The sequence below is a fragment of the Delphinus delphis genome, chromosome 10, assembly GCF_949987515.2.
Source record: "Delphinus delphis chromosome 10, mDelDel1.2, whole genome shotgun sequence".
NCBI classification, from domain to species: domain Eukaryota; kingdom Metazoa; phylum Chordata; class Mammalia; order Artiodactyla; family Delphinidae; genus Delphinus; species Delphinus delphis.
The window spans coordinates 50,346,528-50,370,756 of NC_082692.2; the positions used below are offsets into that span (position 1 = coordinate 50,346,528).

Below are 24,229 nucleotides of genomic sequence, written 5' to 3' on the forward strand. Positions count from 1 at the left end.
TTTAGATCAGTGTTGTCCAGTTGACCTTGCTGCTGTGATGAAAAATGTTCTAAATCTAGTCTGGCCACATGCGACTACTAAGCCTTTGAAAATGGCTAGTGCTGCTTGAAACTGGAGGTGTGATTTTATTTAACTTTAGTTAATTTAAATCAAAATGTCAGCAGCCGTGTGTGCTCCTGGCACTAGGTTACAACAGTGCAGCCCCTTATAATGTCCTTGAACTTCAGAACAGTACGTCGGAAAGAAGCACCTTCTCATAGCTGCCCCTGGTCCTCCACCTTTGTGAGCCAGCTCTTCCTGGGAAAGAAACTCTCTTTGACTTCTTTTTAAAAAATGTTATTGAAGGGACTTCCCTGTGGCACAATGGTCAAGAATCTGCCTGCCAATGTAGGGAACACAGGTTCGAGCCCTGGTCTGGGAAGATCCCACGAGCTGCAGAGCAACTAAACCCACGTGCCACAACTACTGAGCCTGTGCTCTAGAGCCCGTGCGCCACAACTACTGAGCCCACGTGGCACAGCTACTGAAGCCCGCGTACCTAGAACCCGTCCTCTGCAACAAGAGAAGCCACCGCAATGAGAAGCCCACGTATTGCAACAAAGAGTAGCCCCTGCTCGCCGCAACTAGAGAAAGCCCACGCACAGCAACGGAGACCCAATGCAGCCAAAAATAATTTAAAAAAAAAATTTATTCAAGTATAGTTGATTTACAATGTTGTGTTATTTCTGTACAGCAAAGTGATTCAGTTATACATATACATTTTTTCATATTCTTTTCCATTATGGTTTATCACAGGATGTTGAATATAGTTCCCCATTCTGTACAGTAGGACCTTGTTGTTTATCACTCTTTGACTTCTGAACTGACTTCTTTATACAGCTAATGTTGACTAACCAATCCTCGTGGTTTTCATTTTCTTTAAACTCTGCCATGACTATTTATACCCTCCATGCCTGGGTCCAATACATCTTTTTCCCCTGTTTCCTCTGTGAGCATATTTTTATTCCTATTCCAGCAAATACGTATTAATTTTTTACAAATAAGAGGAATTTATCAGGAGGGTAGAAGGTTTCTCTTGGAACCTAAGGAAGGGATATGAAACTTGACTTTAGAAGGCTAAGGGAAACAGAAAACTGGAAACAGTAAGTGTTTATGGAGGACCAACTACCACGTGCCAGGCAGTGTTCACGATTCTGGAGCATGAAGTCTGTGTGTACAAGTGAGTAGAGAGTGATGGTTGTCACACCCCTGTCGGAAAAAGGCAGATGTCTGGGGCAAGAACGTTCTGGTTGGAGGGAACAGCAAGTTCAAATGCCCTAAAACTAGAGGCCGCTTGTCACCTCCCCACGCCCACCATCTCTCATCTTTACTTCTCTCTTTTTACATTTATAGACACACGTTTTTATATTGGACTCCACAAGAAATGGAGCCAGACTGCAGCTCCATTGGTGTTGGTAAAAAGATAGGACTAAGATGGGTAAGAGACTGTGAAGTGGAGTCAGAAGGTACTTTCTCGGTTACCTCTGGGGCTATGTAGCTCTTTACACATCTTGGCCTTCACTCCAGCACTGGGTAGGTTTAATGAATGAGATTATTTGACTGCAAATCAAAGATGCCAAAGTTAGCTGCACACGAGAGCTTGCTTAAAAAGTCTTCTGAAGAACGAGAAAGTATTAGTTTGACTTCCTAATCAAAGGTGATTCACAACATGTCATAGTTGAAGTTGTGTACTCCACCCTTAGCCCTCGTACTGAATGGTATTTCGGTATGTAAAGGTGGCCATCACCCATAGCTGGGAGCAGCCCATTGGATTCCAGTACCAAGTGAGAAGACGCACTTCCAGGGCTTTGTGGTTCTCATTTTTCCATATTAAAATGACTGCTGGATGAATAAAGAAGATGTGGTACATATATACAGTGGAATACTACTCAGCCATAAACAGAATGAAATAATGCCATTTGCAGCAACAAGGATGCAACTAGAGATTATTATACTAAGTGAAGTAAGTCAGAAAGAGAAAGACAAATACCATATGATATCATTTATATGTAGAATCTAAAATACGGCACAGATGAACTTATGTACAAAACAGAAACAGACTCATAGACATAGAGAACAGACTTTGGTTGCCAAGGTGGGGGGGGGGGAGTTGAGGATGAGCAGATGCAAACTATTATATATAATATGGATAAACAACAAGGTCCCACTGTATAGCACAGGGAACTATATTCAGTGTCCTGTGGTAAACCATCATGGAAAACAATATTTAAAAAAATTTATATATATATAACTGAATCACTTTGCCGTACAGCAGAAATGAATGCAACATTGTAAATCAAATAGACTTGGTTAAAATAAATTTAAAAAGTGAAATAAAATAAAATGAGTGCTGGGATCTATCTTGGCCCTCCTGCAGCCTATTGACGATCAAACATCATCATGTAAATGCTGCTTTTTCTTCTCAACAGCCTGAGTGGGACTGTCAGGGCTGGGAGGGCTATTGACTTCTCACTCATTGGAAGATATAGCATCGTACAGATCGCAGCTACTTACCTCCCCAGAGCCCTTCACACTGTTTACTGCAAATAACAGGCAGGTCATGACAGCCACACGTGATGCCCAGGAAGGGCAGAGACCACCTCACTTTTCTCATCCAGCTGCACTGTGAGAAAACAAGCCAAGTTGCCCAGTTTAAGGGCAGATTCTCAGATTTTGTTTTAGATTTCCTACACTTTGTTGTCCTTTCTTGAAGGCTTAACAATGCTTGAAACTTGTTTCTTTTTCGTTTCACTTCCTCTGCTTGAACAACATGTAGGGGGAGGTTTAAAAGTGGGCCGTGTTATCTTAGAAACCAAACCGAATCTCCGCGTCCTTTTTGCTCTTCTTATGCCAGCGAGTCAAGGGTCGTTCGGCTGCGCTAATCCATTCAAAGTACCCCCTACACACAAGTTCTAGAATTGGGTCCCTGTTAACATAATGCTGAGACTAGGAGTGCTTTTTACTTTCATTTCCTTAAAATTGACTGTATTTCTTTTCCTTCATTTGCATTTTGGGGAGAATCAGCCTTAAATAGATGGCATCGTGGCAGGAGCTTGATTTTGAATTTTGGCCTTTTAACTCAGCCAACATTTATGGACCCCCCAGTATGTGGCCCACCTGGGCTGACGCTGTCTGTCCCGGAACAAGAGAGGTGACAGTCCTGCCCTCATGAAGCTGCCAGCCTCAGCTAGTTATTTAAACACTTCCCTGTTCTGTAAATGGGAACAGTCATACCAATCTTTCATTAACTGTCACACGTAATCAAGGCATTGAGCAAGCAAAAGGCTGTTTTTGTATAACCATACCTGTTATTAATGGTTATCATTCAAGCTGATCCCAGAGAATGGATCCAGGGTAACCATAGATGTTTCTAATGCTGAAGGTTGTTGTTTGAAACTTTACAGTTAAAGTGTCTGTTCTAAATCAGAATTTCCTCCACATCCCCTGTAAAGGTAGAGGAGATGCCTATAGGGGCTGAATGGAAAGTGATCCTCTGTCACCTGACAGCATTTTCCTTCCCTCCAACCTTATGATGCACGAATGACACTGTAGTTTTGTTCTTGGAAGACGGGTCAGCTGCCCTGATCAGGTTTAAGTCTGTGCACATGAAGCGGGGATGTGGTCCTTCATCAGCGTGCTGAGAAGTGGCACAGTTGATTTCTTCATTAGCAGAGAAAACAAAACAACGATAGTCTTGAAGCCATTTTTCTTATATAAACGGAATCATGGCATCTCATGCTATTTAAGTAGGGGTGCCAGGTCAGTGCTGGGACATGTTTGAATTACTCAGCTTTCATGACTTTGGGGGTGGAATTGTGAATACTTTCCAAAATGAAAAGGACCTTAAAAATCATCGTGTTCGACCCAGTATTTGACTGGCAGAGGAGGGGCTGAATGCCCTGGAGCCTGGAGCCAGCTGACTGTCATCTGGAGCTTTCTCCACTCCCAGCCTGGACAGTTCTCCAGTATGACTCGGAGAGCAGTAGCCCCTCATTAATTTTTAGGAGACTAAATGGCCTCAAGGAGAAGAGATTAAGGACTGTTGCTTTCCATACATCTGAATGGCATTCGTTCTTAACTAGACACTTAAAAATCTAGTAAAGTTGCTGCCAGTGTCCTCCAGTTTTCTGGTCAGCTGTGAATCTAAGTGTCTGGGTTTTGTTTCCTTTCTTTCTCAAAGAAAGCCAATCATAAGCTTATTTCAACATGTTAGAATTCCAGAGTCTTAAGGCGCCTCCTTGCCTCCCCGTCTCTGAGTGTCAAAACTCACTAATTTTATCAGCACGTTGTCAGGTAACACACTAGGTGTCGCAAAGCCAAAGCAGATCAGCTCTGGCCTGTTGCATGTTGTGCAAGGGTCAGCAGAGGATTGGAGAACTGAACTTGATCTTCAACTTACTGCCTATTTGTGAGACCTAAGCTGGTTATGAACAATATTGTAAAACCAGGTTATTTGGTTCTAGAAGGGTTGTTTAAAGACCCTAAGCACTCCTGGGAACTTTACAGTAACAATGACTGACTTCATTCTATCTCTTTGAAAGCTCTGGATCATCGCAGTAACAAAAGTTATTATATTTCAGTTTGTCTGTTTACTCAAATGTCCTGAAAGATTTCTTAGAAGTCATCAAACTGCTGCATTCTATTGATAAGTGGGAATAGATTTACCAGACTCTTAATTGTCTTGTCATTGTCATGCCTTCCCTGTAATTTTCTTTTGGGAGAGAGAGCATTGCCTGCCCTGTTCCTTTTCTCTCCAGGGAGTGCTTGTGTGGCACTTTTTACCGTCTAGACAGTTTTCACATGTACGTCAAGCATGTTTTCTCTTTGTCTTGACCCTAAAAAGTACCATTTCATAGATCGAGAAACGGAGGTTCCAAGAAGTTAAGTGGCTGGCCCCCAAACCTGAACTCACACTCAAGTCTTTGACTTGAGAACTCTTGGACTTTACTAACCTGCCCTTATTATAGACGTATCCTAAAATAAAATAAGTGAAGTAATTGCAGAGAACCAAAGCTGTCTTCTAAGAAACATACTGCTCCCCCACCCTTACCTGCTCCCCTCAGCTCCAGCTGGCCACACTCAGTCTTTGCCTTCAGCTGGAATGAGTGTACAGCTCTGCTCTTAAACCTCTAGGGGAATCTCTATTTTCTTGTTCATATCAGGAGGGATGAGGGCTTACATATGACCTGTGGCTTTGTCTCTCCTTGGCTGTCTCTCATTGACGTTCCATAAGTTATTTCACCTCTTTGACCCTCAATCATCTATAAAATGATGATGACAAAATTACATGGCCTTTGTGATGAGTAAATGAACTAATCATTACAGCACTTAGCACTGGACTAAGCATTTGGTTTGCATCCAATAAATGGTGATAATAGAAATTATCATGTTGTTGTTATTATCATTTATCCCACACAGATCTGATTTCTAAAGGAGAAAATTTTCCTTTTCCTTGAACTGAAATGTGAGTATCCACATTAGAGAATAAAATGCATATTGGAAAATATCCATATTAGAGAGTTAATCATGAATTTTTACATTCCTGTGAAATCTCTAATATGGGAAGAGAGAATTGAATGGACATGTTAAATACTCATTAATGGTACGCTCAGGTGGCCAAAGGGGCAGGGGGTAGGAGACACAGGAGCGGCGGGGATGAGGCCGACTTAAGGAGGGGGCACCACCCCTCCCCGCCATATATGGTTGTCATGGGATGATGTTGCCTACTGTTGCCCAGTCTTTTTATTTTCTTAAGTGGAGTTGGAAATCCAGCTTTTCATGTGACATCGCCTCATTTTCAAACTTGGTTCACATTTGAAAAAGAAGAGAAGTTAAGCCAAACAATACATCTGGGGGCTGTCCGCGCCCACAACCCCCGCATAGCGATCCTGGCTGGGCTGCAGCATCTCCCAGCCTGGTCCAGCCCCAGGCTGCTTCGTTGCCAGAAACCAAGCCTCTGAGACTCACCATCTGAAGGAGTATCTCTCCCAAGTGCAGTAGTGTTTCAGCCCTTTTCCAGATCACAAATATGAGAATCATCTGCTTTGACTGATATTTTCACATACTTCATAAAACTGTAATTGAAAAACCTTTCCGGCACCGGGCCTGCATCAGGACACTGCAGCCCATTTTGGAAGAGAGGTAGGGAAAAACCACCACAGAAATTTAGAAATGTAAAAGCTGGATCTCACAGGAGATTGATATTCCGACCAAATTCCTTGCTCGGTTGAAGCAAACGGCTCAACCCAGATGCCTATTTTTCTGATTCTCAAACAGTTGCTACCTTTTAAAAAATCCCTTCTTATCGGATTTTGTATTAGTTCTGGCATTTTGCATTCAGCTGCCTCAGCATTTTGAGTTAAAGTACTGTTTAATTCCTAAATAAATAACTTAATGGAAAAGCATATCTTTGGGTAAACCGTTTCCAAAGTTCTTTTGCTAAAAATCATTTTTGTGCAAGTTTTTTTATTTCCTGTAGGATCATAAGCATCTTGAAAAAAGAACCATGCCCTATTCTGTCCAACCTTTCCATAAAGGGTTAATTTGAAGGCTCTTCCAGAGCAGATAAATGATGCATGTTTGTGTATGTTGGCTAATATTTTTGGTAAGTAACAAATGATTTTAGCTGGATTGGAATGCGATAGTGCTCCATAAATCTTGTGCTCATTACCTTGCCTCTATCGGACTATTTACCAATGTTGTTTTGACTGTCACTAAGAGAGTTAGTTAATCATCTTTTATTTTCAATCATCTCTGGGTTATTTTCCTTGTTGCTACCGTCCACCATCCAAGTCATATCAACTGAGGGAGAATTGTTTTCTCAGTTACTATTACTAAATGTAAAGGGCCAATTTGAAAGCCCTTCCCAGCAGGAAAGTTATGGTTTTGACAGACTATGAATTAGCACCACAGTCTAATCTTCACTTGCTAAACTATCCTATGTGCAATGATACGGCTTCATTTTTTCAACTTGTTTCCTCTTTTCCTCAGCCCCAGCCCTGCATGCTCTTGGGTTTTGGCTCATTTCAGAAACTCTACAGTTAGGATTTGCCAGGTAAATGCACTGTTAAAATCAGCTTTCTCAGTGATAAACTAAAATTGGCAAGTATGGGTGGTGGTATTTGTTGCAGACTGCTCACCTCTGTCCAGCTCTCAGAAGGGTGTTTTATCCATGAGATCCCTGTTAAAGATGAAGGATCTCTATTAAAGCTGAGAGTGCTAAAAGTGTTTCAACTCTTTGAACAGGGCAGAAGTGCCTGTATTCTGAAATACTGCCTCTGGCAGCAATGTAGATATTTCCATCTGCAAGAATCATTTTAAATGTTTGGGTTTTGTTACCTGATATATGACCTGATTCTGGGACATATATCAAAAAAAAAAAAAAAAAGCAAATTCAACAACTTGTTTGAGAACTCAAACTGCATTTCATTCCTTAGTGATCCAAGGAATTCAGGGATAAGTAAGAAAACAGAGCATGCCTATTTGGGAGCTATTTGGAATTAGAGGGGCCGGGGAGTGTTAAATAGGGAAGGTGCAGGTGAAACTCCTGCTCAGTTATTTTATGTTCGTCACTGGAAAAAGCAATTATTTTTCCATTCAGTTACAGCTTGTTTTATACTATATATAACTCCTTTAACATTTCCTTGTAAATCAAAATTTAAAAATCCTAGTTCAAAGGCACAATCAAGGGACTTCCCTGGTGGCGCAGTGCTTAAGAATCTGCCTGCCAATGCAGGGAACATGGGTTTGAGCCCTGGTCTGGGAAGATCCCACATGCCGCAGAGCAACTAAGCCCGTGTGCCACAACTACTGAGCCTGTACTCAAGAGCCCGCAAGCCACAACTACTGAGCCCACACGCCACAACTGCTGAAGCCCGCGTGCCTAGAGCGCGTGCTCTGCAACAAGAGAAGCCGCTGCAATGAGAAGCCCGCACACTGCAACGAAGAGTAGCCCCCGCTCGCCGCAACTAGAGAAAGCCCGTGTGCAGCAATGAAGACCCAATACGGTCAAAAATAAAAATAAATAAATAAAATTTAAAAAAAGGAACAATCAAGTTTTCCATTTAAAGTACTGTATTGAATTAATCCCTTTGAAACATCCCTTAATTCCTTAATTTGCTACAAATTTATGTTTATACAGTTCTTCTTAAAACCATCCATAGTGAACTGTTAAACTTATGAGCCAAAAAGGCTAAAAAAAAGAAACCCTCAAAGCTAAGTTCCCTCAGTTGAACAAGTCACAGAGGGTGGGGAATTATACGCATAAATGCACACACACACTCTCACACTCACACACACACCTCTGCCTCCTTTCCAGGTCATTCACAGTTATCTACATAACAGTGAATTTAGGCTGGAGTTTTATTAAGAGGGTCTACAACTGTCCAGATTCAGTGGTTTATTCACCAGCCCTTGACTTTTAAGTTTTTAAACCAGACATTGAGTTTCTTCAGTTCATTTTTAGAAGGGAATAGTCCTATTATGAGATTAGATAGACAAAATTGGACTCTGTTCTTGCCTGTTGTGCTCCTGCTGGGACATTTTTTATGCCTCATCTATCTTCTTGCCTGTTCTAAATCCAGCTTTGGCCAAGCCATGCTATGACCTGCGTACACACCTCAGACATCGTGTACCTCACCTTCTGTCCATCTGTAAAACAGAGGATGCATGTTTGTTGAATAATTCGCTGTCTTCAGAGATCCTGCCCCTAGATTGTTTAGATCCCCCATTCTGCTCAACCTCTCCTGGTCTGTGCTCTGTTCCCAATCAAATGCCTTTCTGTCCTCTTGTGCCTCTCAAAACCAGACCCTGGCCTCCCAGTTACCTTAGTGGTGGTTTCTCCAGTACTGATCCTGGTTCCCAGAGACTTTGGGGGACTGTCATTGGAGAAAAGCCCCTCCTTTCCTGCTTTCAATATACTTATAATTAAGGGATGAGGGTTAAAATACAATTTAAAAACTAATAAGGTATCGCCTTGTATTAGAAGTTCCAAGTATGCAATAGAAGTTCAGAGAAGGGAAATCTTCCTAAACTATCTTTGACTTAATTACGAGGGTTTTTTTTTTTTTTTATTTGTTTGTATTTAGCAGTTGGCCAATTTATTTGACTCGCTGGGGAATGGCTGGCTTTCATGACGAGTCATGAAGGGTCCTGTGAGTTGTTTGACTGGATGCTTTGTTCTGGGTGGGATGGCATGTGTGACAGGCCAGTAGACTGGTCCCACCGGGTCTCGGGGGCCATGGGTGTCTGTTGCCAGCATCGCAGACCATGGCGGCTGGCTGCCAGATGGTTGCCTCTGTGTCTGACTCTGAAATGCCAACTGCACTTAAAAACCTTCTTGCCGAGAACAAGTCTTTCCATTGTGGCCCCTATGGTGATCAGAGCCTCTGGGTCCACGATCATTTACAAGGCCAGGAGCAAGAGAAGAGCAGATGGAAAGAACTGTAAGAGGAGACCATGCCTGGAAAAATGGTGAGGAGGAATCGGTATTCGATTTTGCTAGATCCAGAATGAGTGGAGAAAGGGAAATCATGGGCAGCCACAAACTGGGTTCTCCGCAAACTTCCTGCCCAAACTGTGGACAGGCAACATCGGCATCAGCTGAGGACAGAGTCGCTGTCCTACCCTGGATGGTACCTGCGAGTGCCTGGAGAGGCTCTAGTGCCCTGTTCTTTCATCAAACACGAATCTGGGGGTTGCTGTGAAGGTAGATGATTGACAGCTACAATCCATTGGCTTTCTAGAAAGTAGATTATCCTCAGTAATGTGAATGGGCCTCCTCCAGTCAGTTGGAAGGTCTTACAGGCAAGAACTGAGGCTTCCTGGAGAAGGAATTCTGCCTTGAAACTGCAGCACTGATTCCTGCCTGAGTTTCCAGCTTGCCGGCCTGCACTAGAAATTCCAAACTTGCCAGCCCCACCATTGCATGAGCCAGTACACTCCATACACATACCCCGGTGGGTTTAACATATTCCCAAGGGATCTGTGTGCTTGTTAATATCTGAGGAGCACTGCTCTGAGTCATAGTGAGTTTTGTTTGCCAGTTGCCGTGGATTATTCTTTGAGATGCTGCACTTGGTTATATCAATTTTAATGATCCTGCTATGAAATTTATAGCACAAAGCAAGACATCCACAGGTGTTTGTGGAATAAATGAATTCCTAAATGCCCCCAAAACATGCCATAAAACAACAGTAGAAATTCAAATGCAGGAATTCAAAGATACGTGAATGCATTTCTGCCAAAGTATTTGGGATTATGTGTGGAATTTTGAGACTTTACCTAATAGCTCAGCTAATGGTAGACACCATTCCAAAGTTACGGAGTAACAATTTGTATGCAAAATTCCTAATATTTATCTGGGATAATCTAACCTTTATTAGGCTGCCCATCTATGACCTTCAAAGACAGTAGTACTATTCCAGAAATAGACGTAGCTAAGCATTTACTTCGTTCTTATTCTCAAGAGTCGGAACCTCTGTCTCTAGGTAGTGAGTTTGGGGAAAATGTGCTCTAAAATGAGGAAGGCAGTGTGATCTAGACTGAAGGTCTTGCTGTTACTCATGGGTCTGTTTGAAGAGAAGTGACATGTGATGGGCCATGTGATACTGTCATATGCTGGAGGAGGCCGTCCTCATTCACTTCCTTTACTGGCTGGCTTTCCAGGTAAGAGATCTTCTCGTTCTGGAGAACGTTACGAAGAGCTCATTTGCCTGTTACAGGTAGAAAATTCACTGAGGATGGTCAGTTGCTCACAGAGCGTCCCTAGGCAGGAAGATACACCTTAATATGAGATCATCTTAACTGAAGACACTTAAGAGAGTAATTTTCCAACCTGTGTTGGAAGGAATTTTGAAGTTGTTTGGGGTTGGCTATAGGGTTCATTAGGTGGTGTTTGCTATGCTGTTGTTTACAGAAATATCTTTGTCCCTGGCTACTTAGGTGCATGCATTAACTCTTCATTCTTTGGCTTCACAAAACTTATATATTAAGCATACGATGTTGTTTGCTAGGACAGTAGCTTTTTCTGTGGACTGGAATGCACAAGAGGCAGTTGTAAGTGGAGTGAATCACCATCCCTCCCACGTTCTGCCCCACTGGCTCTGCCCCCCACTCTGACTAGCCTTGAACTATCCAGCATGTTCTCAGTGACCTGCGAGGACTCCAGGGTGGGCCTCAGATTCTTCACCTGGGGCTCTGGGCTTTCAAGGAATCTGTGGACCAGCCTCTGAAACCATGAGCAAAAGCTTGTATGCATTTCTCGCTGTCCCCTCACCCCAAAGTGAGCACTTAAAGCCTTTATCAAGATTAGCTGACCCCCAGTAAAGGTGAAGGGAGCCATGCTCTCTATCCCACCACTGCACCTGTTCACAAAGGACAACACTGGCCTTAAGTGGAGCCTGGACTCTATTTGCTGGTGGAATCATCTGGATCAGGAGCCTCCTGGGTCCGCTAGTATGGAGTGCCTGGTGGGGGTGGGGGCATGGCAGTGACTGCCCTGTGTCAAGGCTTTCGAACTTTTCCAATTAAAAAAAAAAAGCTGGTCAAGCTAAAAAGTCTGCTCACCTTAGCAGTGGTAGCTTTTACCGTAACAAAGGGAAAAATGGGGCCCCCTCTTTGGTACTCAGGAGGCTCTATGTGATAACTTAGCACCTTGACTAGCACGTAGTAGGTGCTTAATATGGACACGTTCTGTTGCATACCTCCCCCTCCCTCCACATGCCTGTGCCTCCAAGTGTGCGTCAAGTTGTCCTTTTGCCTTTTCCCCAGAATTCAGCCGTGAGATTTCTCTTTTTTGGCCTCTCCATCTGGCAGCAGGGCTGTGCATCTGCTTGTCTCCCAGCCCCCTGAGCCCTGCAGCCTACTGGCCCCTCTTTCTTCTTTCTTTTGTTTGATGACCCTTTTTTTGTCTCTTCCCTGTGGATTTGTGTTTTGCAGGCATCAGATCTAAAGCACTTATACTTGTCCACACATCTGTGGTTGCCACTGCAGCTCCCAGTCACATCTGGCTTTTTTCTCTCCCATCACTCCTGACTCTGCCACTTTTGTCACACTTCTTAGCTTCTGTTAGAAAAGGATCTGCCAGCCCAGGGAAGGACTCCTTTCCATCAGCAGTGTGTCAAAGTGCTAATCACGTGGCTTTAGGTGTGTGTTTTCCACAAGGAAACATCTTCCAGCTTTATTGAGGGGCTACCCCACCACTGTCACATACATTATATATGTGTTTGTGTCTTGGGGGCAGGGAGGGTATTTTTGTGCTGATTTGTTTTGTGCCAGTTATGTCGTTTCCAACTAATTCCAGGTCAGGGTCTCAGCCTCGGTTGCACGCGAGAATCGAGAATTGTCTGAGCAGCTTCTAAAAGACCTGGTGCCCAGGCCACTCTCCAGAATAAGTAAATCAGCATGTCCGGGGGCGGGGGTGGGGCTGCTTCATGAGTTTTTTAAGCGCTCTAAGCGATGGATTCCAACATGGCCCCAAAGTTGATAACCACTAATAGAGGCTAAAATCCTAAAATGCTGGAAGGCTGAATTCCAAGTCTTGGAGGCTTGATTTTATATTTAAAAACAGCAACTTTCTAACCAGCAAAGAGATGCTTGTCTGAAACTATTAAAAAAATCAAATAAACAGAACATGGCCTAGCTTTTTGTTTGTTTGTTTTGCCTTGCCTGTGTCTTGTAGGGAAGCCTGAAGTGTTAAATTAGCTGTTTCACAAATGGATCCAAATCTAACCATTGTAGAAAATATATATATATTCATTGTTGTCTTAGTCCCAAATGGAACACAAGATTCAGAGAGCATCGTGGCCTGTATTTTTAGCTAAGCTTAGTTAGAGCTCTTGGTTTGGGAGACATTGAGAATTTCAAAATAGATTGTCACCTAAAAATACACTTCCTGAAATGAACTTGAGGCCTGAGAGGGATGAATGGGTTTATTTTTTTGCTTCTATATTTAATGTACCACAAGAAAGCAAATCTTAAATTTATATAGGTTTATATTTTTAGAGACCCAGGAAACAGGTGCTGTGCCCAAGCAACAAAGACGTCTGCGTGGCAAAGTGTCGGTGACAGAAACTAGATTTCACGGGCAGGGAGCGGCCATGGGAGGTCTTGGAAGCTGTGCATTGGGACTTAGGCTGGAGTGTCCTTAACACAGGAGAGGACGAGGAGGATTTGCTCAGGCCTTTCCAATGGTGACCCTGGGAGAAGCACCCTCCCGCTTCCTGATGGAGTCTGGTCTAGTGCCCCCTGCTGTCTGAGTGCTTAATCTTTCCTAGTCTAGCAAAGAAGTGTCTTTGAGTTCACGTTTGTTGACAATAGCCTGGTCTCACTCTCCAAAGTCATGCCTTTAGTTACCACCATTCCCAATGGAAAAGGGTCTCATTGAGGGAAAAAAGAGGGAAGGGGTGTTATACCTTTTTGGCACCTCTCAGCATGCAGATATGTGTTGCCAAGGACAGTTTGTCTTCAGTGTGTTACTGGTGAATGTGAGTGAATATTTGGGGTATCATCACACTCCCCCAAGGGGAGGGAGGAAGCTCTCTGTCCCTTCCCACCTGGCACCAAGGCCAGATGTGAACTTCTTGTGTTCATTCCTCCGTTTATTAGCTAGTCACCATTGATTCAGTACGCTTGTTCGGATGTCTTCTATGTGACAGCCCCTCTTCTTGGCCCTGGAGAAGCAGTGTGGAAACAAGACAGAGAAGGCCTCATGGAGCTTGCATTTTGGTGGATGGGGCAGAAGCCAGTGAGTGATGGAGACTGTGCAGAAGACCAAACAAAACCCTATGTTGGTTCCTTGTGGGCTGCTTTAGGATGAAGAGGTGACATTTAACCAGAGATCAGGAAGGTGACAAGAAGGCAGGCAAAGGGCACAGCAAGGGAAGGGCCTGAGGAAGGCGGGAGCTTGGCTTCTTCCAGGAAAGGCCCGTGTGTCTTAAAAGGTAGCGAGTGAAGAATAAGAGGGCGGCTGGTGGCGGTGGGAGGGATGAGGTCAGAGAGGTTGCTGGCATTCACCTGTGGGACTCCAGGCCTCACCTGTGAGTGTGTGTCTAGGAGACACACTTTATCAACTGAGTTGGCTCAAGGCAACAGGAAGCAGGCAGAGCCAGGCTCTTGCAAAGAAGGCCCGGATAGCTCTGCCGGGTGTAGGTCAGGAAAGCGATGGCAAAGTCCCACCTCACCCCCAGGGTCTCCTCCGAGCTGGCCGACCCCCTTTCCCCACGTCACAGCTCTGCTCCTCGGGACCCCTCTCTGCCCATGAGGTGGGGACTCTCGTCTGGCTCCCACGTCTTCCGTGCCTCTCTTTATTTTGGGTTGCCCTGCCCTGGTCTGTTTTCGTGTCCATCCACCAGCTAAACTATAATTTCCTTAAGGGTACGCTCACCAGCACCCAGCACCATGCAGTGGGGCGACGCAAGCTCTGTCTCTGGATTGAATGAGGAGGGTTTTGTAGAAAGAGTGCCTTATGACGCTCACTGACAAAGGCAAGAAGTTACCAAACCTCCTCCATCCCAACCATCTCCACGCTGCCCTGGCTTTCATTACCAAATTCTCATCTGATGTGGAGGCCTTATGTGGCCTTTCTCCGCATTCATTCTTCTGACACCAGGTCCATTTGAAATTGCATCGTATCAGGAATCCACTGGCAGCTGATTACGTTGGTTAATCATGTAATGCATCTCTTTTCCCTCCCAGTTAACAGTGACATGATGGTCACTGACGACAATGGTGCCGTCAAGTTGCCGCAGTTGTGTAAATTCTGTGATGTGAGATTGTCCACCTGTGACAGCCAGAAGTCCTGCTGGAGCAACTGCAGCATCACGGCCATCTGTGAGAAGCCGCAAGAGGTCTGCGTGGCTGTCTGGTAAGGTTGCCCTGTAACACCTTTCTTTCCCCTTTCATAAGCAGTGTGCGTTCGTGGTATGTAGTCATGTGTCTCCATGCCCGAAACTTCGACATCTGTCCCATTCCCTTCCCTTTAGACCATCTCTTTTTCAGTCGTTCAGTGTAATTTCTAGAGACACTCTATACATTTTCAAATACACACACGCACCTTTACTATTTATAAGTCCGGAAACCATTCCTTGTGTCGAGGAGAGGGATTTGCCACTTACTAGTCATTTAATTGAGACCCCTTGGGATCCCCGTAGTGACGCCAGGAGCTTTGTTCTTCTGACACAAACTCAGTCCTGTTTCGTGGAGATGAAAGGTGGGCTGTTGCAAGAGGGACGCACTTGTCAAAAATGGGGGAAGTGACTTGGCATCAGGAGACAACCTATTCCTTAGTCAGAAGCCTTGGCCAGTGCCTCACACCACTGCTGGGCCAAACCCTGCGTCTTCCTCTGGGAGCAGGACCACATCTTCCTCTTGGAGCAGATCCCCTTCTCTCCCTCGCTCTGTCCACCCCTCCCTCCCCTCCCCTCCCCTCTCCCTTTTCCCCTCCCTCCCTCCCTCCCTCATCCTCCCGTCTTGCCAGGCATGCATGCATGCGTGCGCGCGTGCACACACACACACACACACACACGCACACACACACACACACACACAGTGGGTGCTCAGGAATCATTTGATTAACTCATAGTTATGAATTGGGAGTATAAGCCAGAGATTAAAGAAAAATAGAGATCATTAAGAGAGTCCTTATTTTATAAAAAACTACACATTCATCAATGAAATATAACATTTTGAAGCCTTATTCTGATGGTTTCAATTTATCAGCTATTTTTTTAAAGTAACCTCTGTGTCTCCTGGCCATTTGCAAATGAGCATGTAAACCCAGATATCTTGCCCGCTCCTTTTGGAAGGAGCCTTTTGAGACTTTCTCTGGACTGTGTATACTCAGCCTTGATGATAAATCTGAAACCCTGGCACATTTCCCTACGTACCAGGACATGAATTAGGTTCTTAAGAACTAAAGGAATGTTAACAGCAAAGATCTGTCACGGCAGCTTGCCATACCTGCCAGCTGCACTTGTGTCCAGCTCTGAGTGGTGGTTTTGAAAAAGGGATTTTGACAGAGATGGTGTTCAGAGCAGAGGCACGAGTGTGATCAGAGGTTCAGAAGCGTGCCATCTGAGGGCTGGTGGGGGCAGTTAGCCATGGCTGGTCCAGTAAAGAGGACGTGGGCTCTGTTGAGATCTGAAGGGCTCTCAAGTGGAAAATATAGTCAACTTGTCGTGCAGAACTCTGCAGGACAGGAGACCCACAGCATTTACAAGGGGACAGACAGACTTGTACTCAGGATCAGTTGAAACATTTTCTCAGTCGTGGTTTCCTGCCAGTGGGCCAGGCTTCCTTCTCTGGAAGGGTCAGACCAAGTTCGAGAGGATGGAGGACCACTTGTCAGGTTTGGGGCAGGAAGCCTCAGACCCCAGACCAGCTGACCCCAGGCTCCTCTTCATTCCTGTTTTCTGCTGACTGTCTTTACTTAAACATCCACTGGAGGTGAGAACATACTTCTGCACCCAAACAGGCTCTTTTCATTAAAGGTAGTTTCCCTACCCCAGTACAAGTCCAAGGGGTGGAGTGTGAATCACACATCCCTGGCATTGAAGCTTTGCTGTCTCAGAAGATGCGGGCATGTGGGGAAGCCTCTCTGTGCCCTCTGTGTCTCAGCCCTAAAGATTAAATACACTGAACGTTATTTTTACCTTTCTGGGCAAAGACACATTTGGATGTGGAGAGAGGGAGGTGCCAGGGATGCTGTCCTGCACCCCCGCCCATGCAGCACTGAGGTGCTCACCCTGGGCTGAGGGATCACCCCAAGCCCTCCAGGGGTGCTCCTCTCGTCTGCTCCCCGAGCTGCTTCATTGGAGTCCAGCAGGTTCAGCCTCTCTGTACCAGCAGCCAGCATCCCAGGACTGGTTGGTGCAGTGGCCCAAACGCCTGACCACTTTGCCTCAGCTTGGGACAGCTCTGATGGGCCATCCCAGCCCCCAGCTGCCCAGAGGTCAGCAGAGGCCTCATCGCGACCCCCCTCCCTGCTCTGTGCAGCATTGCTGCCTTTGGCCCCTGCAGGGGAATCTCCCTAGAGCTCCTGCACAGAGATCCAGAGTTCTCACAGCCTCAGAGTCTGTGTCCAGGGCACGCACACTCGGACACTAGGCTATCTTAGGAATAGCCCAGTGGGGGAATAAAAGACTCTGCTCTCTGTGGTGGTACTCTCCCACGATCAGTTTTAGTGTTCTTTTCATTCACTCGCTGATTCATTCATTTATTTATTTATTTTTAATTTATTTATTTTTTGTGGTACGCGGGCCTCTCACTGTTGTGGGCTCTCCCGTTGCGGAGCACAGGCTCCGGACGCGCAGGCTCAGCGGCCATGGCTCATGGGCCTAGCGGCTCCGCGGCATGTGGGATCTTCCCGGACCGGGGCACGAACCCATGTCCCCTGCATCGGCAGGTGGACTCTCAACCACTGCGCCACCAGGGAAGCCCTCATTCATTTATTGAACCAATGCCAGTTGTGCACTCTTACCATGTGAAATGCTGAAGTCCTTTTCAAGGATAGACATATTTTAGAACCAAAATTAATTTCATAACTGTGGTTCTTTTGTCGCAGATATTGACAACCTCTTCAGTAGCAGGACAAAGAAGTCTGTATTTATTTCACTGTATCCTCCTTTTCTGTGCTCCAGTGTACCCACAGATGTTTTACACAGTGGCCCTGCCTGTCCAGGAGACACCGTTACAGCACTGAGTGGAGGAAGCAGTTGAGGACCTTATGGAGCCTCAAGTGCTGTGGTTGAGTTTCCTCCCTCTGATTCTAGCTCTATAGGCAGCGGGGGGTGGAAGTCGGGGCTCTGAAAGAGCTGCCCCAGGGCTGCAGAGCAGCTTTCCTTCGTGGCTCACAGTTTCTTCCTTGTCCCATCCCGGGGCCTCTGGAGGCTTCACAAGGCAGGGACGCCATGCTTTTCCCTGGGATCCCGGAGGACTCAGCACAGCTTCATTTTGTTACCAAAACCAAACACAAACCCCCACCTACACAGGTGGGCACACAACTATGGGGGCAGGGAGGGAGGTGCTTTTGTTTCATGGCCACTGTTTTTGCCAAGACTTTCCAGTAGCTTGGGGGTTAAGGATAGGTAGGAGTTTTGGGTTTTTTTTAGTTTTTTTTTTCAAAATTTATTACTTTTTAATTTTTTATACAGTCTTTAAAGATTATGCTCCATTTGCAGTTATTACAAAATATTGGCTATATTCCCATCCTTGAGCCTGTCTTATACCCTCCCACTCTCCCCACCTCCCCACCGGTAACCACTAGTTTGTTCTCTGTATCTGTGAGTCTGTTTCTGTTTCGTTACATTCACTAGTTGTACTTTTTAGATCCCACATATAAGTGATGTCGTATAGTATTTGTCTTTCTCTGTCTGACGTATTTAACTTAGCGTAATGCCCCCCAAGTCCATCCATGTTGCTGCAAATGGCAAAATTTCGTTCTTTTTATGACTGAGTAATATTTAGCTAGATTCTGTCCAGCAAACTAGAGATGCAATGCTAGCCTCACAGTGTGATCAGGATGGAAGGTTTGGAGTCACCCCAAGGACCTAGCGATCTCCTGTTCCCCCACGCCCTCCCTTTAATGATTTAATTAAGGCATAACGTGTAAAGTTCTCTGACAGGTTTGTCTCCAAGGAAAGCCCTCACGTTATGATCCTAAGTGGGTTCTGAGATAAGCAAAGGAAAGACTGAAGTGCATGGAAAAGCACAGGACATGACGGGACAACCTGTAAGTGATGGAGAACAGGAGGCAGCGCTGCTGTCGGAAACAATGTCCTGATGGAGATACAGCCGAGACTGCTTCCCTGTGGGACCACACTCACCCCCTCCTTCTCTGTACCCCAGGAGAAAGAATGATGAGAACATCACACTGGAGACGGTCTGCCATGACCCCAAGATCGCCTACCATGGATTTGTCCTTGACGACGCTGCTTCTTCAGAGTGTATTATGAAGGAAAAAAAGGGGTCTGGAGAGACTTTCTTCATGTGTTCCTGCAGCTCCGAAGAGTGCAACGACCACATCATCTTCTCCGAAGGTGAGTGTTCTTCTCGGGATGGTCTGCAGGCTCAGGGCACATCCCTTCCTGGCTGGTGCTGGATGGTGGGCTCACACTGGGGATCAGGCCCCCTTCACCTGTTGGAAAGAGGGGCTTAAGGGGTAGCAGGGTTGGCTCTGGTCTGTATCAAATCTGGCTCCCGGGGCCCACATTATGATTTGTCACTGAGAAATAGTTTGTGTCACCCAGAGCAGTGGTTCTCAAAGCGCAGTGCCTGGAACAGCAGCAGTGGCATCACCTGAGAACTTGTTAGAAATGCAGATTCCAGGGTGCCACCCCTGACTGTGGAACCAGAAACTCTGGGTGCGGGCCCAGGGTGATTCTGAGGCAGCTCAAGTTTGAGAACGACTGGTCCAGAGTTGGGAGGAGGCTGTGTGATTCAGGAGGGAGACTTTAACTCAAGTTGTTGTGTGTACATACTCCTAGGATTTGTCTAAAGGGGAAAGTATATTAACCTCAGTAATGATAGCCTGTTGGATGCACACTTGTCTCTATCCATCATGCATATTGTGTTGGCCAAAAAGTTCGTTTGGGTTCTGTAACATCTTCCACATAAAGCCAAATGAACTTTTTGCCCAACTCAATATTATCCCTCCTTCCCTCCCCTCTTTCTCTACTCCCTCCCTCTCTCCCTCCTACCTTCCCTCCCATCTTCCATCTGCCCATCCATCCATCTGCCCATCCATCCATCCACCCACTTTTCCATCTCTCCATCTGCCCATCCATCTCTCCATCTATGTATCCATTCATCTATCTGTCCATCTGTCCATCCATCTCTCTGTTCATCTATCCATGTATCTGTCCATCCATCCAAACACCTGTCCATCTGTCCATCCACTCAAACATCAATCCATCTGTCCATCCATCCACCAGCCATCTGTACAGCTGTCTGTCCATCTGTCCAACCATTCATTGCACCCACTCATCCATCTTTCCATGCAAACAGTTGATCATACTATAAATATTACCTGGCAATATTTTTTTTCACCCACCCACTTTTACTTCTCTTCTAAACAAGACAATATATGTAGATATATTGTACACCTTTTAATTGTTGTCCAGAATTGCATAATATGGCATATCTTCTATGAGTGACTTAACCATTCTTAACTTATTCCCAAATAAGTTGGTAGCTTATTTTAGGTGTCTCCAGTTTTCCACTTAATGCTACATTGACTATCTTTGTAAAAACATCTTATACATTTGTGCTAGTATTTCTGCAAGATAGATTTCTAGAAATGAAATTTCTGGATCAGAGGTATGCACATTTTAAATTTGGATAGCCGCTATTAAATTGTTCTCCTCCCCCAGAAGATATATAAGCATATGAATTTCCATCTACTTTCTCCAGCATTGGAGATTATAAGCCTTTTAATTTTTCCAGGCTGATGATGCAAATAATATTCTCTTGATTTTAGGAATATAAATTCAGCATGGGGAAAGGTTATTTTAGCCCCAAATAGGTCCAATTCAATAAAAACTCCTTTTGGAACACAAGTGCTGGGTCGACACACTATCCCTGCTACTGTGTGTGTCCCAAATATGGAAAGTGATGAGTCTCATGCTTTGTGTATGGTGCTCATGGGCATTGCAGACCCACCTCTTGCTCTCCGTGTGTCCTTCAGCCAGTTTCCCTCCCTTCCTGTTCTACACCCCACCTGTGCCAATTTCTCAGTGTACAAAGGCAGGCATGTACGTCTTGTCAGCGCAACACTTTCCAAAATCACTCCCCTCTCGTTTTTTCGTCCTACAGGCACTCCATGTCTCTCATTTTCCTTATGTAATTTGAGTTAGGAGGGACATTGTAACTAGATTAAATCACACTAAAACATGGTAACCTTGATATCCTGGTTTACCGTGTTAACCTTCCCCAAGTACTTCACCTTTAAAAACAAGGCCCAGGCTAAGCCAAAGGAATTAATCCTTAATAGTGGAATATCCAGACATGTTTATTACCATCTATGAAACTTTTCTCTCCTTTTGCATACTGGCTTATCCACAATGGAAGAATTTATTTCATTCAAAGGGGACAAAAGTTGATAAATGGCTTGCAAGTTGGATATATTTTATATATATGTATATTACTATAAGCTCTTAAGGTATTTATGACTTCAGTTTTCAGCGTATTTTCAACTCATGTGATAATCATGGGCCCACATTCATGTTTTCCCTCTTATTCATTATCAGACTGTTTGTTTCTTTATGAGGTGAGATAATCAGCATAAAGGTGGTTTCTCATTGTACAACCCAAGAAATCCAGCACAGCTGATGACTCAATTTCAGAGTCTTCTAAAATGCTCCAGGGAGTATGCTTAAAAATAACCATCTCTCTTCTCTCTATTTGTTGTAGGGGGATATTTTCATCCCCTACAACATCAGGTATTAGGAAGAACACTTTGGGGTCCATTTCTCTTATTGCCACCATCTCTTCTTTATATTAAGGAATGAAAACTTTTATTTTAATTGAAGTATAATTGACTTACAATGTTGTGTTAATTACTGATGTACAACAAAGTGACTCAGTTATGTACATATGTGTGTGTGTGTGTGTATATATATATATATACACACACATTTTTTAATATATTCTTTTCCATTGTGGTTTATCATGGGATTTTTTAAAAATTGGGGTATAGTTCTTTTACAATGTTGTGTTAGTTTCTACTGTACAGTGAAGTGGAGTTCCCTGTGCTATACAGCAGGTTCTCATCAGTTATCTATTTTATACATATTAGTTAGTATATATATGTCAATATATGTCAATCCCAATCTTCCAATTCATCCCACCCCCACTTTCCCCCCTTGGTGTCCATATGTTTGTTCTCTACTTCTGTGTCTCTATTTCTGCCTTGCAAACAGGTTCATCTGTACCATTTTTCTAGATTCCACATATGTGTGTTAATATACGATATTTGTTTTTCTCTTTCTGACTTACTTCACTCTGTATGACAGTCCATAGGTCCATCCACATCTCTACAAGTGACCCAATTTCATTCCTTTTTATGGCTAATATTCCATTGTATATATCTACCACATCTTCTTTATCCATTCATCTGTTGATGGGCATTTAGGTTGCTTCTATGACCTGGCTATTATAAATAGTGCTGCAATGAACATTGGAGTGCAAATGTCTTTTTGAGTTATAGTTTCCTCTGGGTATATGCCCAGTAGTGAGATTGTTGGGTCTCATAGGATATTGAATATAGTTCTCTGTGCTATATAGTAGGACTTTGTTGTTTATGCATTCTATATATAAAAGCTTACATCTGCTAATTCCAACCTCCCAGTCGATCCCTCCCCCAACTCCCTCCCTCTTGGCAACCACCAGTCTGTTCTCTATGTCTGTGATTCTGTTTCTGTTTCATAGATAGGTTCATTTGTGTCATATTTTAGATTCCACATATAAGTGATATCATATGGTATTTATCTTTCTTTTTCTGACTTACTTCACTTAGTATGATAATCTCTGGTTGATTCCATGTTGCTGCAAATGGCGTTATTTCATTCTTTTTTCTGGCTGAGTAGTATTCCTTTGTATATGCGTACCACACCTTCTTTATCCATTCATCTGTTGATGGACATTTAGGTTGTTTCCATGTCTTGGCTATTGTGAATAGTGCTGCTGTGAACATAAGGGTGCATGTTTCTTTTTTGAATTATAGTTTTATCTGGATATATGCCCAGGAGTGGCATTGCTATATCACATGGTAATTCTATTTTTAGTTTTCTGAGGAAGCTCCATACTGTTTTCTACACTGCACCAATTTACATTCCCACCAACGGTGTGGGAGGGTTCCCTTTTCTCCACACTCTCTCCAGCATTTATTATTTGTAGACTTTTTAATGATGGGCATTCTGACTGGTGTGAGGTAGTAGTACCTCATTGTAGTTTTGACTTGCAGTTCTCTAATAATTAGCAGTGTTGAGCATCTTTTTGTGTGCCTGTTGGCCATCTGTATGTCTTCTTTGGAGAAATGTCTATTTAGGTCTTCTGCCCATTTTTCGATTGGGTTGTTTTTTTTGTTGTTGAGTTGTATGAGCTGTTTGTATATTTTGGAAATTAAGCCCTTGTCAGTCGCATCATTTGCAAATATTTTCTTCCATTCTGTAGGTTGTCTTTTCGTTTTGTTTATGGTTTCCTTTGCTGTGCAAAAGCTTGTAAGTTTGATTAGGTCCCATTTGTTTATTTTTGTTTTTATTTCTATTGCCTTGGGAGACTGACCTAAGAAAACACTGGTACAATTTATGTCAAAGAATTTTTTGCCTACGATCTCTTCTAGTTTTATGGTGTCATGTCTTATGTTTTCAGTCTTTAAACCATTTTGATTTTATTTTTGTGTATGGTGAGAGTGTGTGTTCTAACTTCATTGATTTACATGCAACTGTCTAACTTTCTCAGCACCACTTGCTGAAGAGACTTTTTCCCGTTTTATATTCTGGCCTTCTTTGTCAAAGATTAATTGACTGTAGGTGTGTGGGTTTTTTTCCCTAGGCTCTCTATTCTGTTCCATTGATCTGTGTGTCTCTTTTTGTGCCAATACCATGCTGTTTTGATTATTGTAGCTTTGTAGCATTGTCTGAAGTCTGGGAGGGTTATGCCTCCTGCTTTGTTCTTTTTCTTCAGGATTGCTTTGGCAATTTTGGGTCTTTTATGGTTCCATATGGATTTTAGGATTATTTGTTTTAGTTCTGTGAAAAATGTCATGGGTAATTTGATAGGGATTACATTAAATATGTAGATTGCTTTGAGTAGTATTGCCATTTTAACAATATTAATTTTTCCAATCCAAGAGCATGGGTTATCTTTCCATTTCTGTATTGTCCCAATTTTAGTATATGTGCTGCTGAAGCGAGCACATATCTTTCCATTTCTTTGAATCATCTTCAGTTTCATTTATTAATGTTTCATAGTTCTCAGCATATAGTTCTCAGTTCTCAGTATAGTTCTCAGTCTTTCACCTCCTTGATGAGGTTTATAAGGTGGGAAAACTCTTGAAGCAATTTTTATTTTTCTACTCCAAGTCAAATAAGATGGGGAACACCAAAGCTCTCTGGAGTGTTCTGTGTAGTATTTTTATTAGGATAGCACTCTGTTCCTGTTGCTTTCTGATCTACAAACAATGGATAATGATTAC

At 43.8% G+C, this 24,229-nt stretch overlaps 1 protein-coding gene across 2 annotated transcripts in view; it reads left to right on the plus strand.

The window, feature by feature from the left end:
* TGFBR2 (transforming growth factor beta receptor 2) overlaps positions 1-24,229 on the plus strand; it is a 95,109-nt gene that overhangs the window by 19,912 nt on the left and 50,968 nt on the right. The window contains exons 1-3 of one of the 2 annotated variants that reach the window (XM_060022088.1): positions 1,462-1,477; positions 14,734-14,902; positions 18,883-19,073. In XM_060022088.1, the coding sequence (XP_059878071.1) occupies positions 1,474-1,477; positions 14,734-14,902; positions 18,883-19,073 (364 nt within the window). In that variant the 5' untranslated portion in view covers positions 1,462-1,473. Of the gene's footprint in view, positions 1-1,461; positions 1,478-14,733; positions 14,903-18,882; positions 19,074-24,229 lie in introns of those variants that run through there. The other variant, XM_060022087.1, reaches the window with a different exon arrangement.